The sequence below is a fragment of the Euleptes europaea genome, chromosome 6 (assembly GCF_029931775.1).
Source record: "Euleptes europaea isolate rEulEur1 chromosome 6, rEulEur1.hap1, whole genome shotgun sequence".
NCBI lineage: Eukaryota > Metazoa > Chordata > Lepidosauria > Squamata > Sphaerodactylidae > Euleptes > Euleptes europaea.
The window spans coordinates 20155666-20183175 of record NC_079317.1 but is presented as its reverse complement, the minus strand read 5'-3'; the positions used below and the strand labels follow the sequence as shown (position 1 = coordinate 20183175).

The following is a 27510-nucleotide window of genomic DNA, read 5'->3' as shown; positions in this document are numbered from 1 at the left end:
TAGTGGCTATGCTCTTGGGCTTGGATGTAAGAAATCTGGACTCAAATTCAGATGGATCCACTCTGGAATTGCAGTGATATGAGTGTAGGGTTGCCAACCTCCAGGTACGAGCTGGAGATCTCCTGCTACTATAACTGATCTCCAGCCGGTATAGATCAGTTCACCTGGAGAAAATGGCTGCTATGTCGATTGGACTTTATGGCATTGAAGCCCTCCCCAAACCCCATCCTCCTCAGGCTCCACCCCAAAAACCTCCCACCGGTGGCGAAGAGGGACCTGGCAACCCTACTGATACTAAATGGGTGGCATCCTGAGAAAGAGCCTTCTCAGTTGAGCCTCCAAATCTATGGGATTCTTCCTCAGGGAGATTCGTTTGTCTTCCTTGGTCATTGTCTTCTGCCAGCAGATGAAAGCTTTTGTGTTTTGTTTAGCATTCCCTTTCTCACCCTCTTTTCCTGTTTATGTGTTTTGTTTAATTGTTATATATACGTTTTAATGTTTTTGATTGCTTTCTGCCTTGGGGACCCTAAGCTGGGTAGAAAGGCAGCCTAAAAATGATTTAAATAAATATGGTAATTTTAGCGAGGCAGCAGGAAAAGAGGAAGACCCAACAAGAGATGGATTGACTCAATAAAGGAAGCCATGGCCTTCAATTTGCAGGATCTGAGCAGGGCTGTCAAAGATAGGACATTTTGGAGGACTTTCATTCATAGGGTCGCCATGAGTCGGAAGCAACTTGACGGCACTTAACACACACACACATAGCTGTGTTTGTCTGCTGCAGCAAAACTAAACGCCAATCTTGTGGCTCCTCGAAGACTAACCCAATTGTATTTCAGCATAAACTAGAATTCATATAAACATTCACAGGACACTGCAGGTTTACATGGAGAGAGCATGTGTTTGTCCCACCAGGCAAGTAGGACACTAATCGCACCACCCTATTTCCCTCACAATTTAAACTAAAAACATCATCATTATAATACCCCTCCTCTGCTACTTTCTAACCAATTTTTAAATCCAGTTTTATAATCCCGAAGTACCCAAGAACATGCCAAACGATCAATTTGCCAGCACTCTGCCCAGCCTGCCCACCGACCAGCAGAACAGTTGACACAAAGAGATTGTGACATTTCATTATTGGGCACCCACTATTCAGATGGACTGAGGGCATCCAATTTAAAACAAACAAAATACAAAAAAAACCCCTCCTAGTCTCTCTCTCTCTCATATTTAAATTGTTGTGCTGTCCTAGGTCACGCGGGGATGAATTTACAACTGTGAAAGCGGAATGCGCGGCCACAGGGCACATGCTGGGAAACACAAATTCTTGCAGTGAGGAGGATAAGGTCAGAAGGGGAGTAATATGGATTCTGTCTCAATCATCAAACTGCTCCCTCTATTACACTGAATTTCTCTGAAATGCCAAGGCCAGCAATTCCTGATATTAGCAAGGATTTTTTTTTTTAAATATCCCCATCTTTCAAGGGAGGAGCACTTTTCTCCAGATGCTTATTGCATTCATCAGTTATTTAATTTGCCTCCCATTAATCGTGCCGAGTTGCCGGCCTGGTAAACATTCACATCCATGAATTAACCATTGAGTCTGTCCACAAGCCAAGCCAAGTGCTGTCTGGCGTTGCGGCTCAGACACCCTCTTGTCAGACGCAACATATCTTCAGGGCCTTGGCAGAGTTTAGTGAAATCTACTTAAGAAGAACAAGGGTTTACATCCCCTGCCTTTGATTAATAATAATGAAAACCCCTTCTTGAACAAAACAAAACAAAAACCTCCTTCCTTACCACATTGGCATACATTTAACTGCTTCAGTGTCTTATGGAAATGATTCTGTAAGTACATTCAGAATTGAAGATGTTCTTTAATATATGTGCACCCTGGCAGTACTCCGTACAGTTAAATTCCATAAAGCTAGACATTACTTTCGAAAGGGAGGTTGTGGGCCTCACCCAGAGCTGGAAGCCTCCTTCTATCACTTGGACACCCTACCATGAGATGTGGAGGCTGTCTCTGTGATAACTAAATGAAGATAAATATTCAACATTCAAACCAGTGTGGTGTAGTGGATAGAATGTCAGACTAGGATCTGGGATAGCCAGGGTCGAATCCTCACTCTGCCACCGAAACTCGCTGGGTAGGGTTGCCAACCTCCAGGTACTAGCTGGAGATCTCCCGCTATTACAACTGATCTCCAGGACACAGAGATCAGTTCCCCTAGAGAAAATGGCTGCTTTGGCAATTGGACTCTATGGCATTGAAGCCCCTCCACTCTCCAAACCCCGCCCTCCTCAGGCTCCACCCACAAAATCTTCAGGTATTTTCCAACCCGGAGCTGGCAACCCTACACAGGAAGCACAGCTGCCCCAAAATGGCTGCCTTAGCTTATGTTCAGTCACACAGGGAAGATGTTTGTGCTGTGGTGGCGTCTTTAAGAATCTGCACAGCCAATCAAATCTCCAATGGGCAATCAAAAACCTTGCTGGCAAAAGCCCCACCAGGTCCCACCAACTTTCTAAAAACACATGGTGAGCACCAGGAAATGTGACAGCAGACACCATGTTGGGACCCCTGAACTGAGGGATGAAGAACTGTCTTTAGGAACATGTAATGCATGCGCTCAGCAGTGTACACCCAATCAGACACTTAGCAGTAGAATTTCCCCAATCAAAAACTTGGTCACTGTCTGTACCCGTAAATCCTCTGTTTCCCTTTCCTTCTCCTCCACTGTCGCTGCCTTAAAACAGCTGTTTTAGATTTCATTCTTTGTCTGTTCAATAGCCTCGCAGTGCAACCAGCCTCTCAGAAGCCCCCAAGCCCCCTGTTGCAGCCCTCTTTTACTCTATTGTTTCCTCCCATTCTACAAAGAAGTACTGTGATTCACTGGTCACCTGCCGCCATAGGGCCCTGCAGATCTCTGTGGCCGGCGAGCTAAATAATTGGTTTTCAAAGAAAGGTCTTCTGAAAGCCAGCTAAAAAACTAGATGCACGTACACAAAAAATACAGTTTGTTCCACGAGGCTGTGCACACAAGTACAAAAGCCAATCACATTTTGTACAAGGCCGACCGAAGACATTTTAAGACACCAGGCAGGAACCAAACTGGTGCCATTTGTCTTCCAACCGTGAGAATAAAATAACAGAGTAAACAATCGTCAACATGGTATCCCTTAATGGCATCTAAAACTGTACCTTGTAAGCAGGGTCAAATGGAACTGGTAGATGTGGAAAAACAACAATAAAACTCCATTTTCCCCCAGCTCTATACCCCATGTATTCCCCAACCTTAATGAAGTCAACTGCCCTGTGGTGTTTCATCCCCCTTCCCCAATTTGCAATTCTTTTTGTAAACTGCAATGCATACTCTGCTATATTTTCTTAGTTTTTTCACACTTCCTCTTCACTTTCCCTGCTCCTCTAACCCTGGACTGCCAAATGGAAGTGTTTAATAAAGGTTTTTGTTTGTTTGTTTTTCCTTGGGAACTATGCTCAAGGCAATCTCTAAAGGTTTTTCTTTAAATTATTCCTATTATTTACTTTAGGAGAATGGTCACTCCCCTACCTCCATCACTCAATCTGTACCATACACTTTTTGTTCAGATGAAGAGGGGCAAAGCTAGTTCTGCTCTTAGAAGAGCAAGGAACAACTACCTTAAAGACCAGTTCATTTCCCTGTCCAGGAATTCTTGGCCTCACCATGAACATGGTCTGCATCCTGCAGTGTACATTATTCACCCACGAGCTGCACATTACAAGAGAAGGTAGACTGTAGGGAACAAATAATCTTTCAAGGAATCTTGATTGCTGTTACTAAGGTGTGCATATCGATAAACCCAAACCGAAAATAAACATGACATTAGCTATTTCAGCAATGTTCAGGTTTCGGTTTTACCGAATACCAAAACCTGGGAATAAAGCCGAATAGCCGATTGCCGAATCAGCCGAATAAGTATTCAGATTTTTTTGGCTTTGGCTTTTCCCTATGGGAACTTTTTTTAATGAGTTCTGGGGGAGGCATTTTTGGAGGTAGAGTTCCCAAATTTTCAGGGTAGTTTCAAGGGACTCTCCTTGCATGAACCCCAAGGTTTGGTGATGATTGGGTCAGGGGGTCTGATTTTATGGGGTCTGAAAGGGGTCACCCCCCTCCATAGAGAAGCATAACTTTACCATACTTCTCTATGGAGGAGGGGGTGACCACTTCCAGACCACATAAAACTGTACCCCCTGTTCCAAACTTTACCAAACTTTGGGGTTCATGCAAGGAGAGTCCCTTGAAGCTATGCTGCAAATTTGGTGACTCTACCTCCAAAAATGCCTCCCCCGGGGAGAATTTTAAAAGTACTTACTTTTCAAAGTCTGTAATGGCTGCATCCACCCCAAGTGCTGTGGGAAAACTCAGTTTCCCATGAATCTTGGGTGAGAAAGCAGGCGGCCATTACAAACTGTAAAAAGTGAGTACTTTTAAAATTCTCCTGGGGCAGCATTTTTTGAGGGAGAGTTACCAAATTCGCAGCATAGCTGCAATGGACTCTCCTTGCATTAACCCCAGAGTCTGGTAATGTTTGGTACAGGGGGTCAGATTTTATGGGGTCCAGAAGGGGCTGACCCCCTCTATAGAGAAGAGCTTTTACCACCTCCTTTGATAACCCTCCTTTTCCCTCTGCTTTGGATCAGTCTGTTGAAGACAAATAGACTTGTTGCATCTCTGTTATTGTTTTGCCCTACTGTAAGGTGCTTTGACTCTGCACTGGGTGAAGAAAAGTGGGTTAAAAGTAGCCAAGTAAATAAATAAATATTGTATAGGAAATAAAACATTGATAGCAATACTGTACAAGATGACCCTGTTACTTTAAGAGATTAAAAAAATGAAAGTCCAGAAGTAAAAAATGGAGGGATCACAAGCATTAATAAGATAATAGTTTGTTTGGGGGTGTGGGAGATTTCCTTATATATTTAGGATATTTATATACCGCTTTTCTCCCCAAGGGAGACCCAAAGCAGCTTATAACGTTCTCCCCTCCTCTATTTTATCCTCACTAAAGCCCTGTGAGATAGCTCTTTATTCGTACATTTGAACCATTCTTGGACTGGAGGAGGGGAATTTGCAGTCCTAGTCAAGAAAATACCTCTGGTGAGAGAATACAAGATGGATAACATAGAAAATATAAACACTTCTCCCTTCTTTCTAAAATAAGTAGGACTCCTAATATTTCCTATTCCCTAACAGCTGCTCATATGTTTTGTCAGGGTTAATTTTTTGCTCAACCCAGCATTCCATGTTCTTCTTCCAGTACTCAAGATTCCCCTTGTGTTCATAAACAGAAACTTTACAAGAAGCTACTTGGCATATTTCAAAATCACCACACCATTTCTCTTGAGTTTTGGAACAAACAAATGACTCTGTTGAATAAGTAACAAGCGTTTATTTGCATTGGATGCTGAACTGCCAATTTCAGCATGAAATGCATAGCATGCCAAAGACTATGAAATGGGTTAGGCTTGCCAACTCTGGTTGAAGAAGTTCCTGGAGATTTGGGGATAGTACCTGGGGAGGGCGGGAGCTCAGTGAAGAAGAAGATTAAATGCTGATTTTCTCTACCTTTTAAAAGAAAAATCAAACCGGCTTACAATCTCCTTCCCTTCCTCTCCCCACAACAGACACCTTGCAAGGTAGGTGGGGCTAAGAGAGCTGGAAAAGAACTGTGACTAGCCCAAGGACACCCAGCTGGCTTCATGTGTAAGAGTGGGGAATCCGAGCCGGTTCTCCAAGTTAGAGCCTGCCGCTCCTGTGGAGGAGTGGGGAATCAAACCCGGTTCTCCAGATTAGAGCCCACCGCTCTCAACCACTACATCATGCTGGCTCTCTGGGCATGCTGGGGATGTGATGCTATATAGTCCACCCTCCAAAGCAGCCATTTCCTCTAGGGCAGTGGTACTGGCTTCACTGCTTATGGAGAGGCGCATTTGCAATTACCATCAACCAAAAGCCACATTTCCTTCCATCCCTGGCATGAGGCCTGCACCTCAGGGAAGCTTGCAGCTTACCTGTTCCTCCAGTGGAGGCTGTTTCAAGGTGGGAACCAACTGCCAACTACTGTGCTAAAACTCCCCATTGCACAAAATCAACGCTTTTCCATGGGCCCTTGCACAAACAGAAATTCCAAAGGAAGAACCAACAGGTTCTGTGGAGCGCACCGAACTTGTTCATAGGATCTGAGCCAATGTCTGCACAAACCTAACCATTCCCCCAGCATAATCACACCAGGCTGTTGTGTGCATCTTACATTTTGCATGGCATCCTGATACTGCGGCAGGGACGACAGCTGTGACTCAGAGTGGTATGGGGACAATCCTTTCCTCAGAGTCCTCAGATCCCCAGAACTTGATTGCTGCAAAGAGAGAGAGAGAGAGAGAGAGAGAGAGAGAGAGAGAGAGAGAAAGAAACATTTCAGGTGGGTAGTCACATTTGTCTGCAGTAGAAGAGCAAGATCGAAGTTTAGTCGTACAGGGTGAGTATCCCTTATCCGAAAATCCGAAATGATCCAAAATCCGAAACCTTCAAAGTGCCAACATGACGCCATCTAACCTCATGTGATGGGTCGCAGCCAAAACGCAGGCAGACAACAGACAGTTTGTTCAGTGCCCCCAAGGGGGAAAAAAGCCCCCTTCAGGTGTGATAGATCTTTTCCATGCTTATTCTCTGCTCTGTGGTGGGTGGCTGAGATAGTGACACCTTTGCTTTCTGATGGTTCAATGAACACAAACTTTGTTTCATGCACAAAATGATTAAAGATGTTGTATAAAGTTACCTTCAAGCTATGTGTATAAGGTGTATATAAAGCATAAATGAATTTTGTGTTTAGAGTTGGGTCCCATCCCCAAGATATCTCATGATGTATATGCAAATATTCCAAAATGATCCGAAATCCAAAACACTTCTGGCCCCAAGCATTTCAGATAAGGGATATTCAACCTGAAAAAGCTTTCGCAAGTCAAAGCTACCTTTGTCAGATACAGAAAAAAACAGGTCATTTATATGAACCCAAAACAACAAAATTAGTTTAAATTCCCTATCCCACCCCATTTTGATTCATCTATTAGGAAACAATTGAAGATATACACACTAGATATTTTTGCAGACATCAGGTTCCATGTTATGATTTGCCAAGTGTGAGCAGGATGAAACAGCATATCTTCAGGAATTCCTCCCATCATTTGTCAAAAGTAAAAACTAAGGACAGGATTGCTGAAAGCCTGCATCGGCCTTGCCTCTTCCTATTACCAGCGTTCAATGAAGGCTAAGTGCTTTTTAAATATTGACTTATCATTGACTGAATCTCATGCCATTTCTCTGGCAACACAGTCCCTTGTTTGGTTAAGGACATTACACACGTGTCTTAAACAAAGATTCTACCTTTCAGAGAAACAGTCCCAGTACAATCCTGGCTGTGAATGCAGCCCTACAAAACATCAGAGAGTGAAATATAAAAACTAAGATGTAAAGGATATCATTTTTTTTGCAATAAAGATGCCATTAGCTTTATTGTTTTTGAAGTAGCATGGTTCTGAACCTACAAAAGTGTAACCTTTCAGTTTTTTTATGCTCCATTAAGGCTTTTGAGTTGCATCTGCTGCTGAAATGAAATCTTCTACTTCAAAAGAACTGGAAGGGGGGGAATTGGAAGAGGGGGGAAGCATTGATGCAAAAACGTTCATTTATTTATTTAAACCCTGCCTCTCTCCCCAATGGGGACCTAAAACAACTTACGTTGTTCTGCTTTTCCTCCATTTCCTCCTCACAACTCTGTGAGGTAGGTTAGGCTGAGAGTATGTGGCTAGCCCACGCCATGGATTAGAACTTGGTTCACCCAGAACTGAGTCTGTCACACAAACCACTACGCCACACTGGTTTATTGGCAGATCACAAATCAATGTAGTTGTACATAACTTTTTTTTAAAATCTCAAAACACATCCTTGAGGTTGTGGCTGAATTTTCACTGATATGCCAAGTTTTTAGAGCAAGGAATACATGTTCCATCATAACATTTTGCCTGACTTTTAATATATGAACATTCATTTGAGGTCATTGTGCATGTGTCTGTGTGTAAGAGAGAGAGAGACTGCACTAGCAATTGGTTATGTGCTGTCAGGCACAGGAATAACACAGCTAAATAGAACAGCAGGGAGCTTAAAATTGTTTGTTATTTTCTGGAGTGATCACAAAAGATCAATGTCATATCTCGCTCCAACTGTTCCGCTGCATAGGAAGAAAAATGAATGCCATTGCCCTTTGAAGCTTTAGAAATCACGCACAAATTTGACTCCAATCTCTTTGAAATATCACCATCATCATCACGCCACAGTAATGCGTGAGCACAAGGAAGGATTAAATGGGCGAACTTCTGACATCTCAGGGAGTCATTAATCTCCCCTTCACTGTACAAAAGGTTGCATGTGCCTTACCCAGAATCCTGTTCTCTTGTCCGAGTTTATCAGCTGTGCTTTCTGAATGCTCGTCTTCCACGAGCGAGGAATGATTTTCTTAGCTCAGTTTTCAGTGTAATTACAGGCTGGTGTCCATCTTTTGAATGTTTTTAATGATACTATTACATCGACTATTATACTGGCCTTTGCTGATGGTATAACTAAAATCTATTATGAATTTATTTTTTAAAAAATCAAGTTCTGATTACTTGTGCTTTGCATTTGATGACGTTATATATATAGACTGTGGTCTATACTACTGTGTATAGTTTGCTGTGATTTTGCATCATTTAATGTGCAATGGTAACAATTTGTTTTGCTTCAATTCTGTTTTTTAGATATTGTTTTTCAATTCTGTTTTTTAGACATACATACATGTATGTGTATATATTTGGGTTGTAGAACCTACCAGAAACCTAAAAAACAAAACTGAAGCAAAGCAAATGGTTAACATCACACATTAAATGATGCAAAATTACACAGTGGGATCCAATTTACAGCAAACTATACACAGTAGTATAAACCACCGTTTCTAATAATTTATCCATGTAGCTTTGTGAATCATTGTGTGTTAGAGTTGCCAGCTCCAGGCTGGGAAACTCCTGGAGATTTGGGGGTGGAGCCTGGGGAGAACGGGGATCTCAGTGGGGTACAAGTCCACCCTCCAAAGCATCCATTTTTTCCAGAGGAATTGATCTCTGTAATCTGAAGATGAGCTGTAATTCCAGGAGATCCCCAAATTGCACCTGGAAGCTGGCATCCCTATTGTGTGCACAGTGTAGAAAAGCTCTCTTGAATAATTCAGATTTGCAAAGTTTGCAGAAAGCCGAGAGAGTGGTAGCCTTTCTGACCTCCTCAGGCAGACCATTCCACAAAGTGGGGGCCACAATGGAAAAGGCACGTGTACAGGCAGTTGTCGATTTTGCACATATACAGATTGGCACCTGCAGAAGCTCCCTTGCTGGGATGTTAGGAGGAAACAAATGAAAGAACTCCTTGTACAGGATCTTGGGCTCTTTGCAGGAAGATTGGGATACAAAATGTGGAAGATAATTATGTCACCGAACCAAACTAGCCAAGGGTGAACCTTCACATCTTGAGTTAGCTTTGTTGTCTATACATCTCACTGAATGGTAGGACTGATACTACCACACAGAGGGAGCACATAGAATCATAGAGTTGGAAGGGACCACCAGGGTCATTTAGTCCAACCCCCTGCACAATGCAGGAAATTCCCAACTACCTCCCCCACACACTCCCAGTGACCCCTACTCCATGCCCAGAAGATGGGCAAGATGCCCTCCCTCTCATGATCTGCTTAAGGTCATAGAATTAGAACTGCTAACAGATGGCCATCTAACCTCTTCTTAAAAACCTCCAGGGAAGGAGAGCTTACCACCTCCAGAGGAAGTCTGTTCCACTGAGGAACTGCTCTAACTGTTAGAAAATTCTTCCTAATGTCAAGACGAAAACTCTTTTGATTTAATTTCAACCCGCTGGTTCTGGTCCAACCTTCTGGGGCATCAGAAAACAACTCGGCACCATCCTATATATGACAGCCCATCAAGTACTTGAAGATGGTTATCATATCATCTCTCAGTCTTCTCCTCTTCAGGCTAAACATACCCAGCTCCTTCAACCTTTCCTCATAGGATGTGGTCTCCAGACTCCTCACCATCTTTGTTGCCCTCCACTGGACATGTTCCAGCTTGTCAACATGCAGGGTTGAATGTATAAAAAACAGTCACCTATACCCATTCTGGGCCTTGGCGAGTCTGGGTCTGGATGGCCCAGACTCGCTGATCTTGTCAGATCTTGAAAGCTACGCAAGCTTTGCCCTGATTAGTTATGGGATGGGAGACCAGCAAGGAAGTCCAGGGTTGCTACACAGAGGCAGGCAATGGCATACCGCCTTGGAAAATCTCATCTGGAAAACCCTAAGGAGTCACCATAAATTGGCTGCCACTGCCAAATCGGCACTTTCCACCATATCCACCCTTCAGAATCTATAGTATTAACCTTTAGTAAGGAAATATGTATTTGTGGAACATTAGCCAATGGCCATCTTTTAATAGGGACTCATCCATTCATCTTGTCAAGATGTCAAAAAGAAAAAAAAGCAAAGGAAATTTCTCAGAGAAAGGTAATTAAATCCTTAGCCATCACATATTGATCTAAGTACCTTGGGTGTTTAAAGCATTAAAAGGTTGAAAAGTCCTGTGACTGGCAAGTGGGGAACAGCTGGTTAGCTGAACTCCGCTCCACTTGCCAGGAAACCATTCCCCCTCTGCCTAGATATGTTCCCTTGAGCTAAAATGGCTCATTGGATGCCGTTCAAATGGGGCAGCAGCGGAGCATCACAATGCCCTTGAAATGCCCAGCTAGGTCCTAGGCAAGGGGGGGGGGGCACCAGGGCAAGAATGCTGAGGGGGGTACATTGTCGACTTACACCACTATGAAGACTTATTTCCAATGTGCTTCGTTCCAAATACGCTCCCTCCTTTCATTACAAAGCAGCCCCATTAACCACCATTTCAAACAGCTCGGTTTGTTTCAGAATCCGCTCGATCCCTCTTTTGCAGCCCAGATGTCATTTAGTTCTTTGCCACCACGGCACACCTTACATGAACAATATGTTCCAGTTTCCAGCCAAATCTATTAAAGACATTGCAACAGCTAAAAGAGGGATAAAGTATTTTAATTACCCTTCCAAAACCTTCCTTGCATGCTCCCTGGATGCTCATAAACATTCAACACATTAAGGCTTCGTTTCCAAGTTTCTAAATAGATTGCCAAGAAAAAGAAAGCTCAAATTGCTCATTAGCAGAGTGCGACTAATAACGCATCAAGAGGAGACTATCATTCCACTTAAACTTGTCTTTTGTGTTTTTGTATTACCAGCTTGCTATAAGACAAGGGACATTGTTGCTGAATTTTCTGCTTTTATTGGGAGAGATTTTAAAATATTTAAGGAGGGGGCCAGCCTACAATGCTCCTCCTCCCCTCCCTACCAATGCTCCCTACCAGAGCTGCAAAACTCCAGGTACACAGGCAACATCGGCACCTGTCCTGCCATCTCGGTTGATGAAAAGAGCAGGACTCGGGTCCCTTGTGTGCTGCCGTGTGGGGTACCCATCCGACCCCTTTTACTTCCTCATTTCCTCTTCACAACCAGCAGCTGCCTCCTGCAGAAAGGGCAAGCTCTCAGGTTCCAGGGTATGAGTCAGTTCAGACATGATGTGTGTGAGAGATCCCCCTCTCTGAGTTTGCTTCTCCAAATCAGTTGCTCAGACGTTGATACAGAAACAATAGATTTATTGAAGCCTTCAGGAGATGAGACAGGCACAGGTAGAAAGTTGCAAGTGAGGGGCTATACGGGTTTACAGAATATATTGACTCCAGGGCACTGGGGCACTGGGGTTCACACTTATTGTTATGGGAAGTTACAAGCTTGGCATAATACAAAACATCAGACGGATCCCAGGAAGTCTGGTGCGGCTATCACACTTCCAAGGCCGCACCGGCCTGAGGGAGTACTGGCAGGAAAACAGCGGGGGGGAAGATACATGGGCCATCAGGCCTGGCGCCTGAGACCAGAAGGTGTGAACTGCTTTTACGAGTTCACTGATAATACCGCAGGTGATGGAAAGCAGAGACACAAAGACAGAGACCCTCACATTCTGCCCCCCTTAAGGCCCCCCTCCGGGAGGATGAGGCTTATCGGGATAAGCAAGGTGGAATTCTCGGACCAAGCGAGGAGCTGCCATGTGGGGTGCGGCCACCCATTCGTCATGAGCGGAGCCAAGGTTTTTCCAGCGAACAAAGTAAAACAGTTTCCCTTTCTTCCATTTGGAATCTAAAACCTTGGATATTTCCAAATGGGTGTCCCCTCCTACTACGGTAGGAATCTCATGAGCGGGAGGGGGGTGGAACTGGGGAGCTGCTACATAAGGTTTGAGGAGGCTTATATGGAAGACTGGATGAACCCCCTTGAGTGTCTTAGGGAGACTCAGTTCCACGGTAACCTCGTTGATTACTCTGGTAATGGGGAAAGGTCCTACATAACGGTCGCTCAGTTTTTTGCAGGGGCGAAGAGAGCGGAGGTTTTTGGTGGACAGATAGACTTGCTCCCCCACCTTGAGTTCCCATCCCGGAGACCGGTGTTTGTCCGCTTGTTCCTTGTACTTGCTTTTTGCCCTTTCCAGATTTTTGAGCAACCATGGCCAGGTGGATTTAACCACCTGAATCCACTCCTGAAGATCAGGGGTAGACTGGAGCTCTGGCGAGACGGGGGCAGAACCGAAAGGGCCAAAATCCGTCCCGTATATAACTTGGAAGGGACTAAAGCCGGTAGAGGAATGAGGCGCATTGTTGTACGCATATTCGGCAAATGGCAGCAGGTCAACCCAGTCATCCTGGTGGAAATTTACATAGCAGCGCAAATAACATTCTACTACCGCATTTACTCGTTCTGTTTGACCATCCGTTTGGGGGTGATAGGCGGAAGAAAGGCCCTGTTCCTCCACTCCCATTAACTTTAGAAAAGCCCGCCAGAATTTGGCAACAAACTGGACCCCCCGGTCGGAGAGGACCTTCCTCGGGATCGAGTGTAGCCTGAGGACGTGCGTGATGAACAGTTTAGCTAAGCCCTGGGCTGAAGGAAGACCTGCACATGGAACGAAATGAACCTGTTTGGAAAAGAGGTCTGTGATAACCCAGAGAACCGTTTTCCCCCGACTTGGAGGTAGGTCGGTGATAAAATCCATGGCGATGACTTCCCAGGGACGGGAGGGGTTCTCAAGCGGTTTGAGAAGCCCCGGGGGTTTTCCCATCCGTTTCTTGGCTGTGGCGCAGGTGGGGCAGCTGCGCACATACAACTCCACATCAGATCTCATACCGGGCCACCAAAACTGCCTTCGAACTAGGTGAAGCGTCTTTACGAAACCAAAATGACCTGCCAGCCTGGCCCCATGTACCAGTCCCAATACTTCTTTGCGAAGGGAAGATGGGACATATAGTTTCCCCCCCTGCACCCACCAAGTGTTGGTTCGTTCCAAGCCAGGAGGGAGGAGATTGTGCTCCTCCTCCTGCAAGGAGGCGTCCCGGAGTCGCTGTTGGAACACTTCCGGGATACCTTTGAGCGTAGGGGGGGTCTCCGGTTGGCGGGCTTGGGATCGGGTGGTGACGGCTAAGCCAGGGACTTCCCCTCGCTGTTCGGGAGTGAACAGGGAGTCGACGGGGCGATCGAAATCGTTGCGATACTGGGGAAGTCGTGACAAAGCATCAGCTAGGGCATTTTCTTTGCCAGGGACATGTTTGAGGGTGAACCGGAATTTTGCAAAAAATTGGGCCCACCGAATTTGTTTGGCATTGAGTTTTCTAGCTCCCTTGAGAGCCTCAAGATTCTTGTGATCTGTGCACACTTCGAACGGCAGTTCGGCCCCCTCCAAGAAGTGTCTCCATATGGTAAGGGCATGTTTGACCGCTGCTGCCTCCTTCTCCCAAATGGCCCAGTTGATTTCGGACTGGGAAAACTTCTTGGAGAAGTAGGCGCACGGCCTTAACCGTCCCCCCTCATCCCTCTGCAATAGGGCCCCGCCCATTGCTACATCCGAGGCATCCACCTGCACCACGAAGGGCTTGGTGCAATCCGGGTGAGCCAAAACGGGTTCGGATGAAAAAAGTAGCTTTAAACGTTCAAAAGCTTGCTGGCACTGGGGAGACCATTGCAGACGGGCTGAGGGGAGAGCGGCGCTAGCCCCCCTGTCCTTGGTACGTAACAGGGCAGTGAGGGGAAGCGCAACTTGGGCAAAGTTGGGAATGAAATTTCGGTAAAAGTTGGCAAACCCCAAAAACTGTTGAAGTTGGCGGCGGGTAGTGGGGGTTTCCCAGTCCCGCACCGCCTGGACCTTGGCGGGGTCCATTTCCAACCCTTGGTGGGAAATCACATACCCCAAAAATGTAATAGAAGGTTGGTGGAATTCACACTTGGACACCTTAGCATACAGTTTGTGCTCCCGCAGCCGCTGGAGCACTTCTCGCACTAGGCGCACATGTTCTTCCATGGTCTCAGAGTAAATAAGAATGTCATCGAGAAATACCACCACCCCCCGAAACAGTAAATCATGCAAAACTTCATTAATTAATTGCATAAAGACACTCGGAGCCCCCGAAAGTCCGAACGGCATGACCAGGTACTCAAACATCCCAAAACAACTGGAAAAGGCCGTTTTGGGTTCGTCTCCTTCTTTGATGCGAATGCGGTGGTAGGCTTCTACCAAGTCCAGTTTGGTGAAGATTCGGCCCTCCTTTAATTGTGCTAGAAGGTCAGGAATAAGAGGGAGGGGGTAAGCATTAGACTGGGTGACTGCGTTCAGTCTGCGAAAGTCAATACACAGTCTTAAATCTCCCGTCTTTTTCTTTACAAAGAAAGCTGGGGCTGAATAAGGAGCCTTGGAGGGGCGTATGAAACCCCTCGCCAGATTGACATCCAGATAGTCCCGCAATACAGTCTTTTCACTGGGGCTCATGGGGTAAACCTTTCCCTTAGACAGTTTGCCTTCCCCTACGATCTCGATGGCACAGTCCGTTTCTCTGTGGGGAGGCAGTTCGTCGCACTCTCTAACATCGAAAACATCAGTAAACTGCGAGTACTCAGAGGGTAACTGTGGAGAGACTGGGGCGGGGGACCCTACCAGTGCGGCGGCTGGAGTTCTGAGTACCCGTTCCTTGTCATGCAACCCACAGGGGTTTTCTGGGAAAGAAAGCACCCGTTTAACCCAATCAATGGAGGGATTGTGTCCCCTTAACCAGTTCATCCCTAACACCACCGGGGTTACAATAGGGGCGATGGTGAAATACAACCGTTCCCAATGTTCCCCCACGGACATAATCACGGCTGCAGTTCTGTGGGTCACAGGGCCCCGTTTAAAGTCACTCCCGTCCATTTGGGAAAAACGGAGGGGTCCCGGAAGCCGCTTGCGCCGGACCCCCAACTTCTTGGCAGTTTCCTCATTTATCATGGTGCGGGCACACCCCGAGTCGACCAACGCGGGGACCTCTAACGGGGGACCCCCTTTGGGTAGGGACAGATGAACACGCACAAATACATTGTCCTCTTGGGCGCTTACCATCGGTGGAGCTCCTTGCACAACGATAGGGACGGTCTGCTGCGGAGCCCCCTCTACAGCAGACCGACGGCGTTTTTTGCCGGCTGTTCCCACTCTTCCTCCTCGCTGGAAGAGGGGGACGGGGTGGTGGCCTCCGGGGAGCCGTCCGAATCAAAGACGGTATTTGTAATCCGGGACCCCGATGGGACCGTAGAGTCGGATGCCCCATCCTGGGGGCGCGCGTGGAGAGCGGAGGGTGCGCCGGAGCGCCGGCTCAGTGGTCCGCTTCTACGGCGAGGCTGGCTGTCGGCGGCCGGTTTCGTCGGCTCGGCCTGGGTTTGGCGGGGGGGGGTCGGACGGCCTGAGCGAGAGGGGCATTGCGATGCAAAGTGACCCTTTCCCCCGCAGATCAGGCAGGCGCCGGCCTCGAACCGCTTGCGGCGTTCCGCGGCCGAGAGACCCCCGCCACCCCCTTGCCGGAGTTCCCGGCCACGGTCGCCTCGGGGCCTGGGGTCTCGCCCAAGCCGTTGCTTGGACAAGTTCAGGAGTTGCTTGCGATTCTCGATGTCAGCAGCATGGCGAACCCAACCTTCCACATCCGGGGGGTTCCCTTGCATGAAGGCCCAATGTTGGAGGTCTGGGTTGAGACCCTCCCTGAAACATTGTACCAAGGTAGCTTCACTCCAGTCCAGAATTCGGCTAGCCAGTGACTGGAACTCACTTGCATACTGCGCCACCGACTTAGTCCCTTGGCGCAGTTGCATCAGGGAGGCTTTAGCCCGCTCACCCAGAGTCGGGTCCTCAAAACGGTTTCGGAGTGCTACCATGAACTCGTCCAGGGTTCGCAGTACCGGCGAGCGGAGTTCATACTGCAACACCATCCAGGCAGCCGCCTCCCCCTGCAGTAAGGAAGCCACGTACTGCACCCGGGACTCCTCAGAAACAAAGGTTCGGCCTTGTTCCCGCATAAAAATGTCCACTTGGACCATAAAAAAGGTCAATTGGTCTCCCGACCCGTCATACGTGACTTTCAGGTCCCGACGGGCCGGGGGGGCAGGGGTTGCGGGCGGAACTGCCGGCGCCCCGTCTGGGGGAGCACCGGCTGGAGGTTGCAACTTCAGCGCATCTAGGGCCGTGGCCATCTCACCCATTACGCGTTGCATGGTCTCCATCTGCTCCTGCATAGCCCGGCGGTCTTCCTGCCACTGCTTTCGTTCTTCCTCCATGAGGGCCTCTTTGCGGGCCGGGTCCCCTTCGAGTCCCGTGCTGGGGAAGGCCAACCGGCGATCCTTCGCCGCAGTCCGCGAGAGCGACCAGCCCTTGGGAGAGTCCAGCCAATAAGTAAGCCCCCGGGGACGTTCGTCCCGATCTTGGTCGGGGACGCGACCCTTCGGTTTCTTTGGCTTGGCTCCCTCCTCCTTCGGGTCCGGCTTCTCCGGCTCGTCCGGAGCCTTGGGGGCATCGGGGATAGGGGTGGTATCCTCGTCGGCTGACATTCTGTCCAAAGCGGTACAGCTGCAGTCCGAGAGGCAAGGACTTGCAACTTAATGTGAGAGATCCCCCTCTCTGAGTTTGCTTCTCCAAATCAGTTGCTCAGACGTTGATACAGAAACAATAGATTTATTGAAGCCTTCAGGAGATGAGACAGGCACAGGTAGAAAGTTGCAAGTGAGGGGCTATACGGGTTTACAGAATATATTGACTCCAGGGCACTGGGGCACTGGGGTTCACACTTATTGTTATGGGAAGTTACAAGCTTGGCATAATACAAAACATCAGACGGATCCCAGGAAGTCTGGTGCGGCTATCACACTTCCAAGGCCGCACCGGCCTGAGGGAGTACTGGCAGGAAAACAGCGGGGGGGAAGATACATGGGCCATCAGGCCTGGCGCCTGAGACCAGAAGGTGTGAACTGCTTTTACGAGTTCACTGATAATACCGCAGGTGATGGAAAGCAGAGACACAAAGACAGAGACCCTCACAATGTGAAACCATGGGCTATTTTAACAATGGTTAGTTTGTGAACCCAGGATATGGTTCACAGTCAGTCATCATCTGCCAGTTCCATGGTCGGGGATGCTGCTGGTTTACCAAGTTAATGCAGCTGCAAAAAAAAAAAAAAAAAAGCTTTCTTCCATCTTGGCTTCCTATCTTTACTTAGCCAATACGGCCATTTGGATCCATGCCAGGGTGATCTTGAGAGTAGTGTATTTTAATACACTGGAGGGTGGTGGGGGGGTTTTTGGCCATCTTCTGGGCGTGGAGAAGAAGAGTTGGTTTTTATATGCTGACTTTCTCTACCACTTAAGAAAGAATCAAACCGTCTTACAATCACCTTTCCTCCCCCTCCCCCCAACAGGCACCCTGTGAGGCAGCTGGGGGCTGAGAGAGCTGTGACTAGCCCAAGGTCACCCAGCTGGCTTCATGTGTAGGAGTGAGGAAACCAACCTGGTTCACCAGATTAGTGTCAGCCGCTCATGTGTAGGAGTGGGGAATCAAACCCAGTTCTCCAGATTAAGAGTCATCACTCCAAACCACCACTCTTAACCACTACACCATGCTGGCTCTCACGTTGGAGTAGGGGTCACTGGGGGTGTGGAGGGGAGGTAGTTGTGAATTTCCTGCATTGTGCAGGGGGTTGGACTAGATGACCATGGTGGTCCCTTCCAACTCTATGATTCTACAGGTTTGCCTTTGAAGTCAAAGGCAAACCTGTAGAACTCCAGCTGGCGTAGAATGCCGCAGCTCAGTTACTATTGGGTGGAGTATGCATATTACACCCACTCAGTCAATCCATTGGCCACATATTAATTACCAGGTTCAGTCAAGGTAGTACTGGTTATCACCAGCAATGCCCTTCATGGCCTTAGACCCTCATATCTGCAAGAGCACATCTCCAGATATGCTGACAAATTCATTCATCTGAGCATAGCCTTCTGAAGGTGCCACCCTGCAAATGGGTAGAATCAACAACTGCCCATACTCATGCTTTCTCTATTGTTCCTTCCATTTTGTGGAATGACCTGCCTGAGATCAGGAAGGTCCCTGCCCTTCTGTCATTCCGCAAATTGTAAATGTTCAAGAGGGTGTTTCTATAAAGGGAATAAGACTGCAGTAGAATGGAATGGAGGGTGCTTTATAACTGGAACTATAGCCTATTCCACTGTTTATTGCATGTATTACTGCACTGGTTTCCACTTTTGTAATTCCATTTTTTGCATTGTTTATAACTTATCACGTCTGATACTTTTTTTCGCATTGTTTCTAATTTTTTTACGATCCCCCTTCTATTGCATTGTTCCTTGGATCTCATACTATTTAAAGGCATTTTCTTACACTTTGTAATCCCCCTTGGGTCTCAGCGAGAAAGGTAGGCTATATACCAAGTAAATAAATACCTCATTCACCAGCAGACACAATGGCTGTACTGGCCTCCGATCTGGTGTTGAGAACCTTTCCCCCCAACCCCAGGCTGATTGTTCTTGGGGATTTCAATATTCACGCGAAGGTGCCCTTGTCAGCCCAAGTTCAAGCCTTCACAGCCTCCATGGCAACTCTGGGACTGCCTCAGCTTATTATGGGTCTCATGCATAAGCGAGGTCATACATAAGGGCCGTTTATGCAAGGGAGGTTTTGCCTTGGATTTGCCGCTCTCCAGATGCACCTTTTTCCCATCCAAATGCTCAAAACTCAAAAATAAGCCCCCATGCAGAGTTTTGAGAATTCGGATGGGGAAAATGTGCATCTGGAGAACGGCAAATCCAAGGAAAAACCTTCCATCCATAAATGACATGGAACTTCTCTTTTGTACCAAGCAGATTTCTAGCAATCTGATTTGGGGGCTGGAGATTAGGGGTGCTTTCACACATGCTGAATAATGCACTTTCAATCCACTTTAACGATCGTTGTCAAGCGGATTTTAACGATTCACACAGTAAAATCCATAGCAAAGTGCATTGTAAGTGGATTGAAAGTACATTATTCAGCATGTGTGAAAGTGCCCTAAGCCATTGCCATGGTCAGATCATTAACCAGCTGAAGGTACGGTGGGTGATGTCCCCTCCACTCTGCAACGGCGGAGACCACATTAGAACGGTCTGTCCCTGGAAATGAATGAATTGAATTTGTTTTCAGCATGCTCTTAGGATCTTTTTTTTTTCTTTTTCTTTTTTTTGAGATCCTGGGCAGTGACTCTATAGAAGCCTTAGGCTTGGTATCAAGAGAATGGGGAGAGCTATAAATAGAGTCACTCTGCAGCTCCTCCCCCACCCCCTACAGTCTCTGCTTCCTGGTTTACCAAGAAGCGAAGATATTTAAAGTGGTTGAGGCAACATCTACAGCTGGAGCTGGAATTCAAGCCAAATCAGACAGAGCACATCACAGAGCTCATTTGGAAGCAGGCGAAGCTGAGCTAACAGCAGGAAAGAAATTGTTTTTTTAAAACTATCAATCTGCTGAATGTCATTCAGCTTAATTCTTCAAAATAGCATATACTTTGATGACCCCTAAGATGGAGCTGGTCATAGATAGGGGTTTGGTATTAAACTCTTAACATCTTGTAATATTCTTTACAGATAAAATCTCTCTAATCCAATCCAACTCAGACACAAGATTAAGTGTTGACCAGGCAGTAGAGAGATTGGTGGCACCATCTACTCAGGTTGTAATGGACTGGTCCTCCTGATGCGTGTTGACAGAAGGGCTTTTGGATTTGCGAAAGCCACAACCTGCAAGTTGGATCCTTGCCTCTCATGGCTTACAAATACTAGTCAGGAGAAATATGGGACTGAGTGTGCGTTCCCAAATATATTAAAAGAAGCAGTTATTAGACCACTGGCGAAGAAGCCCTCTTTGCCCAGGGATGGCCGAACAGTTATAGACCTGCATCTAACTTACCATTCTTGGGTAAGGTAATTCAGCAGATAATACCAGAGATACATCAAGCTATCCTAAACAACACATTACACCATTTTTAGAGTGGCTACACTGGCTGCCTGTCTGCTTCCAGGATCAGTTTAAAATGCTGGTTTTAACTTCAAAAACCCTATCCACCTTGAGACTCTCATTTCTAAAGCTCAGTTTCTCCCTATATGACCTCACCTCCAAGCTATATTCATTGTACCAACCATCCTCTCCTGTAGGACAGTGACAACAGTGGTAGCTCATTCCAGGGCCTTCAAGGTGGTGGCTCCTGAGCCCTTCAACAGATTCCTGGTAGAGGTCTTAACGACACACTCTCTTCCAATTTCCCACAAGCTTTGTGTTCCATTTTTTAAAAAGACTTAATTTGCTGTGTTTTATGTTTGGTAGGGATTTTATATGGATAAAATTTTAACTGGGCCTTCTTGTAATCTGTTAGATATTTGTTTCTGGAAACTGCCACGGTGAAGAAAGGTGGCGCAGAAATAGTTTAGTATGTAAATAAACTTCCAATCATGGCTTCAGTTCATCTAGGAGAGTCACCCACATTCAAATTATATTAATCACAGTTAGTTAAATTACGCTATGGTTCCGCATGACCTTTGCACGAAGCCTTAAGAGTTCTGGCAATTCTCAATAAAACACTGCCAGGAAAAGACGAAGCAGTGAGTGAAGAGACCAGAATACACCAGTCCTCTGGTGGATCCTGGTCTCCATTTCTCCCTGTGTCCAAGGTGGCTCCTAGAAAATTAAACTGCATTCACAGTCATATAGTCCCTTTCACAACCATTTAAGAAGAAGAAAAATAAGAACAGTTAGTTTTTTATATGCTGACTTTCTCTACCACTTAAGGAAGACTCAAACCGGCTTACAATCACCTTCCCTTCCCCTCCCCACAACAGACACCCTGTTAGGTAGGTGGGGCTGAGAGAGCTCTAACAGAGCTGTGACTTGCCCAAGGTCACCCAGCAGGCTTTGTGGGGAGCAGTGGGGAAACAAATCCAGTTCACCAGATTAGCCTCCGCAGCTCATGTGGAAGAGTGGGGAATCAAACCCGCTTCTCCAGATCAAAGCCCACCCCTCCAAACCAACCGCTCTTAACCACTACACCACGCTGGCTCTGTAAGGCTAAAATAAAAGATGTGTGATAAAAAAAAGAGAACACCAACTGTGCTCACCGCTTGCTGAACCTGCCCTTCAAATCTGAACAGTTGGATGTGCCAACAAATCAAACGCTGGTCGCAGCCCTTCGAGCTCTGGCTCTGCCATGGACTGCCTCTACCTTTTACGGACTCCTATGAGTCCCACTGAGAAAAGGTCAGGCTCTTGGCTGCCGAACACTTCATTAGCTTTTCCAGGTAGAAGTGGAGGCGGCATTGCCAGCAGTAAATGACCCAGCCAGCAGGAACGGGGGTTATTGAAAGGCTTCGTGTTTGCTGGCACGGACGATAGTTTTGCAGGTACACAGCGCGTCTGAAGGATATACTCAAGGCAGCCTTGTTATCTTCCCTTCGCCTTCAGCCTAAATCTAAAAATCATAATCATATCACAGACTTAGGTTCCAACTCACAGCACCAACTCAGTCCCTGGGACTTTTATCCATATTTGAAAACACTACTTTTCTTAAGCTGGGGAAGAGAACATAAGAAAGGCCATGCTGGATCAGACCAAGGCCCATCAAGTCCAGCAGTCAGTTCACACAGTAGCCAGCCAGGTGCCTCTAGGAAGCCCACAAACAAGACCACTGCAGCAGCACCATCCTGCCTTTGCTCCATGACACCTAATATAATAGGCATGCTCCTCTGATACTGGAGAGAATAGGTGTGCATCATGACAAGTATCCATTTTGACTAGTAGCCATGGTAGCCCTGTCCTCCACGAACATGTCCAATCCCCTCTTAAAGCCTTCCAAGTTGGCAGCCATCCCCACATCCTGGGGCAGGGAGTTCCACAATTTAAGAGCAATTTAAGAGCAAGGTTACAGCGTGGTAGGGCCGCAGCTGACAGCTCAAAATTCTTCCACCCCAAAATGTTACCCTCTTGTTGCCTTGGCGATCGATCGGCATGATGGAGCCCAGGGCCTTTGTTTCAGGGCTTAAGTACCAGTGTATTCAAGGCTTGGGGGGGCGGGGGGAAGCAATGGCCAACTGTTCTCAACAAGATTGCTTTGTCACTCTGATTTTGTTGTTTTCCTCCTGGGTAAGGTCTTTAAAAAAAACAAAAAACCCTCCCCCACTTCGGCCTGTCAAAGCTGCCATTTGCTAGCCAGGCTTGCGAGGAAAACAGAAAGAGCATCAATCTTGTCAAGCGCCATGCTGTCCGAAAGCTTCCTCTAATGATAACATGTGCGTCTGGAGTTTTCCGTTACTGTCAGTCAAATCTGTCTGTTGGGGAGGAGGCAGCGGGGAAGACGTTCAAGCCGCAGAATGGGGCTGCCTGCAGACATCGCCACAGATTGCCGGCTTCCCAGTAGGTCATAATTTCCAGATGCCAAACCAAGCCTGGTGCTTTGTCTGGTTTTAAGTCACTGATGCTGACCAAAAGAGACAGCAGATTGTATTTTACACCCACGCCATCAAGGTAAGAGAGCTTCTGCAGACACAGTAACAGACGATGCTTGTGTTCGGGCGTCGGGGATCAGCGACAGAGAGCGTGCTTTGCATGCCGAAAACCCCAGGTTCAATCCCCAGTGTTCCCAAGTATGAGATCTCAGCAGAGTCAGGGGAAATGTCTTGGTGATTCATAGTAAGTCAGTAGGCAATACTGGACTAGAAGAGCAAAGGGCCAAAGAGCAGGCTTTGCTCATCTGACTAACGCCTACTATAGGTGCCACCCTGCAGATGGGTAAGACCTACAGCTGCCTGTACCCATCCACTCTTGGTTGTGGTTCCTACCTTGTGTTATGGCCTGTCTGAGGAGGTCAGGAAGGCTCCCACACTTCTATCATTTTTCAAGAGGTGACAAGCAGAAATGTCCAGGAGGACATTCTTTTAAAGGGAATTGTGTTGGACTAAAATGAAAAGCTACAGGACAAGGATGGATTGGCCATTAAGGCCACTGGGGAAAGTCCCAGTGTAGTGGAAAGTGCCGTCAAGTCACAGCTGACTTATGGCGACCCTGTAGGGGTTTCAAGGCAAGGGACATTCAGAGGTGGTTTGCCATTGCCTGTCTCCACGTGGGCTGAGAGAGTTCTGAGAGAATTGTGGCTGGCCCAAGATCACACATTAGGCTTCATGTGGAGGAGTGGGGAATCAACCCAGTTCTCCAGATTACAGTCCACAACTCTTAACTATCCAATAAGTCATTTTAAAAATGCGACATATAACACACACACACACACCCAGCTTTTATTTACAACCATACTGAATTCTTTCAGCTATTTAACAGAGCTTTACAGGAAAAAAACAAAGTTCTTAATACATGCTAGAACTAAATGGAAAGAAACCCAGAGACTATTTAAAGACTGTGGCATGGGACATGTAAGGTATGATACAGATAAGACATTTATTTAGAAAATTTATATGCCACCTCTTCAAAGACCTGCTAGAGGCAGCTCACAAAGGGGGAAAAAATAACAATTCAAACAAACAACAGCATAAGAATTATTAATAATAAAGCAAGCCATAAAAAAACCAGGGGCCTAAAACTACCAGAAAATGACATCCAGCAGCCTGAAATGATATTTGCAAAACAGTCCTCAAGCTAAAGCAGACCACAAAAACAATATAAAAGATGGAATCCTTCAGTTAAAAGCCTGAGTAAAAAGATCACGATGGGAAATTTTGTGCTACTAGATTCTTGCTCTTTTCTACTGAGTAAAAAGAAACCTTTTGGCCAGTCACCTAAAGAACAATAAGGTGGGCACCAAGCGAGCCTCAAGTAGCCATTCCAAAAGAGAAGTTTGTTTTATTTTATTAGACTTTTATCTCACCCTTTCTCGACGAGGGTCGGGCTCAGGACATCTCACATCAATAAGAGCAACAATATGTTCAATTTAAAATATAGTACAACAGTACATAATATAATAGATTATGTTAAAAAGCTTAAAGTAAAACCCATCTGCAGGGTGGCACCTTTAGTAGGCGTTACTCAGATACAGCTGGGTGACATCTGCTAACTGGGGACAACCTAACCCGAAACTCTGGATTAGCTGGGCAAGGGGCGCGCATAAATGTTAAATAACGTTGGGGAGAGAATCGCTCGCTGGGGGACCCCACACACCAAGGGGTTTTGCAGCGAAACCCCCTCCCGTGTCACCACCCTCTGCCCCCAATCCCGGTGAGAGAAAACACTGAATTTTCAAAACACTATGAAATGTCAAGACATATGCTCTGGGCATAGAGCAGGGATCACAGGGGGAGTCGGGGGTAGGTAGCTGTGAATTTCCTGCATTGTTCAGGGGGTTGGACTAGATGACCCTTGGGTTCCCTTCCAGCTCTCTGTTTTCTATGGAAAAATACCATGTATTGCCAACCATTTTGTCCCTAAGGGGGTCTACTCACATACAGCACAAGATAAAACACACCTTTCCAGGACCCTGCAATCCATTGTCTGTAAAGAAACCTGGACAAGCAAAGGATCACATCTGAAAGACAGCAGCAGCTGCACTTTCTTTAAGCCATTAAATTTCAGTACGATATGTAATGACTTAAGATGCTCTTATAAAGAGGAGGCCCTGTGCCTGTCACTGGTGTGAATAATTTGCCATTCACTGGCAGCCATTTCTTAACCCATAAATTGTTCTGCTCATAACCAAAATTGCTTGAGCTTTTGAGACTCAACAATCACTTATTTGCATCAAGGTTAATTAAATGGGAGAGCCATTCCTTTCAGAGACGTGCACAGTGGTTTGCCTTAAATGGATTGCTTTTGAAAAGTAAGTTTCAATAGTGTGCTCTCATTGTTGACAAAGCTACCTGCAGTATGGGACGGGAGTCAAATAATTCAGCATGCATTTTTTAAAAACCTACAAGCCAGACCCGTAAAAGCAGCAAAAGGGCCCATCACCGATATTACAAGCCAATGCTTCCCCACACCCGGAATGGCAGAAGTGGCAGAAGACATCTCTACCTTAATGAGCTTTCTTGGTGCATTGTTGTGACCAGCCAGCTAGGAAGGAATAAGAGAATGTTATACATTTCCAATTTTAATAGGAACAAAACAATATTCATTTCTTTTTCAAAATTACATCCTAAAATTTACGAAGACCATTCCATGAATTGGGCCAGTCACAGTCTCTCGGCCTATCCTACCACACAGTTTTATTGTGATAAGCAGTATGTTTAGTGGTTAGTGTCAGACTAGTCTCTGGAAGACCCAAGCTCAAATCTCTACTCTGCCATGGAAGCTTGCTGGGTGACCTTGGGCCAGTCACACTCTCTCTCAGCCTAATCTCCCTCACAGGGTTGTTGTTGTGAGGATAAAATGGAGGAGGGAAAAACAATGCTGTAAGTGGCTTTGGGTCCCCCACTGGGAAGAAAAGTGAGGTATAAATATCGAGTTATATAAAGTAAAAGATAAAGTGGAGAACAGGAAGAAGAGTTGGTTTTTATGTGCCGATTTTCTCTACCTTTTAAGGAGAATCAAACCAGCTTACAATCTCCTTCCCCTCCCTACCACAGACCCCTTGTGAGGTAAGTGAGGCGTAGAGAGAGCTCTAAGAGAACTGTGACTAGCCCAAGGTCACCCAGCTGGCTTAATGTGTAAGGGTGGAGAAATCAAACCCGGTTCTCCAGATTAAAGTCCACCGCTCTTAACCACTACACCATGCAGGAGAACCGTCTCTGGAGGAGCAAGAATGACGTATGATTCATCTTTTGTTTATCAAGACAATTTGTGATTGTGGGAGGAATACATAGCAGGAAAGCAAACAGCTCAAGAAAACAGGTGGAAGATCACGAAATTATTTACGGAAGGACTTCAGCAAACAAGAGTGGGAAAACGACTGAACGGTGCTTCCTTTTTCATACGAGTAAAATAGGAGGGACTCACCCAGACATCAATTAGTATAAAACTGGCATGAAAAATAGATCAGAGCCCATAGATTTGAAGCACTCAACAGCCCTGCTTTTAACTGTGTGACGAGAAGAGATTGTGAGTTCAGATCAGAAGAGGCACAACAGACAATGTCTGGATGATGGGTGTGTGTGTGCAAACTGGAACTCACAACTGACAGCGGAGAGATAATGCTGGGGGGGGGAGTTTGATGAACAGCAGGGGATCGCTAACGAGGGCCCTTTTTTGCTTGAAGACTTCAGCGGGTAAAACTAAGAGTTGTAAAAATATTTATCGGCAGCAGCTCCATGGGGCATAAGCAGCGGACACGACGAGTGACACGGAGTGTTTTGTGTTCCGCAGATGCCAAGAAACTGAGGCAATGCCATTAATATTCCAAAGTGGCTGCTTTCTCTTCTCTTCCAAGGAAAGGCGAAGGGGTGGAACTCTGCCTCCAAGGTAGGAGAGAGAGAAAGGAAAGGGTCTGTCATGGTATACAATGTGCAGTGCACAGAAATAGGTGTCCAGCAAGGTACAATAAACAGGGTTTTCTAGTCCGTGAACTCACATGCAAGGATGGAACAGCCATAGACAATTGCTGTTTTATTTATTTGCTAGCAGGATCCCTCAGAGTTCTCATGTAGCAGCGAACCCCGGCTCGTAGGGACCTCTTTGCCTCCCATTGACGTCTTTGGGACTGCACTGGGGAAGACCAGGTCCCTATACCTAGGGTTGCCAGCTCCAGGTTGGGAAATAGCAGGAAACTCTGGGGGTTCAGCCTGAGGAGGGCGGGGTTTGGAGAGGGGAGGGACTTCAATGGGGTATCATGCCATAGAGTTCACCTTCCAAAGTGGCCAATTTCTCCAGGCGAACTGATCTTTGCGCCTGGAGATCAGATGTAATAGCGGGAGATCTCCAGCCACCACCTGGAGGTTGGCAACCCTACCTATACTGCATTTCCTCATACAGGACTTCCAGTATGTAC

The 27510-nt window shown here is 46.5% G+C and overlaps 1 protein-coding gene across 2 annotated transcripts in view; it reads right to left on the bottom strand.

The window, feature by feature from the left end:
- The window catches only part of CCDC85C (coiled-coil domain containing 85C), a 180192-nt gene that overhangs the window by 24596 nt on the left and 128086 nt on the right, over positions 1 to 27510 (bottom strand). The window contains exons 3-4 of one of the 2 annotated variants that reach the window (XM_056851435.1): positions 25602 to 25640; positions 6301 to 6405 (exon numbers count right to left, since the gene is read on the bottom strand). In XM_056851435.1, coding sequence (XP_056707413.1) covers positions 6301 to 6405; positions 25602 to 25640 — 144 coding nt within the window. The remainder of the gene's footprint in view (positions 1 to 6300; positions 6406 to 25601; positions 25641 to 27510) is intronic. The other variant, XM_056851436.1, reaches the window with a different exon arrangement.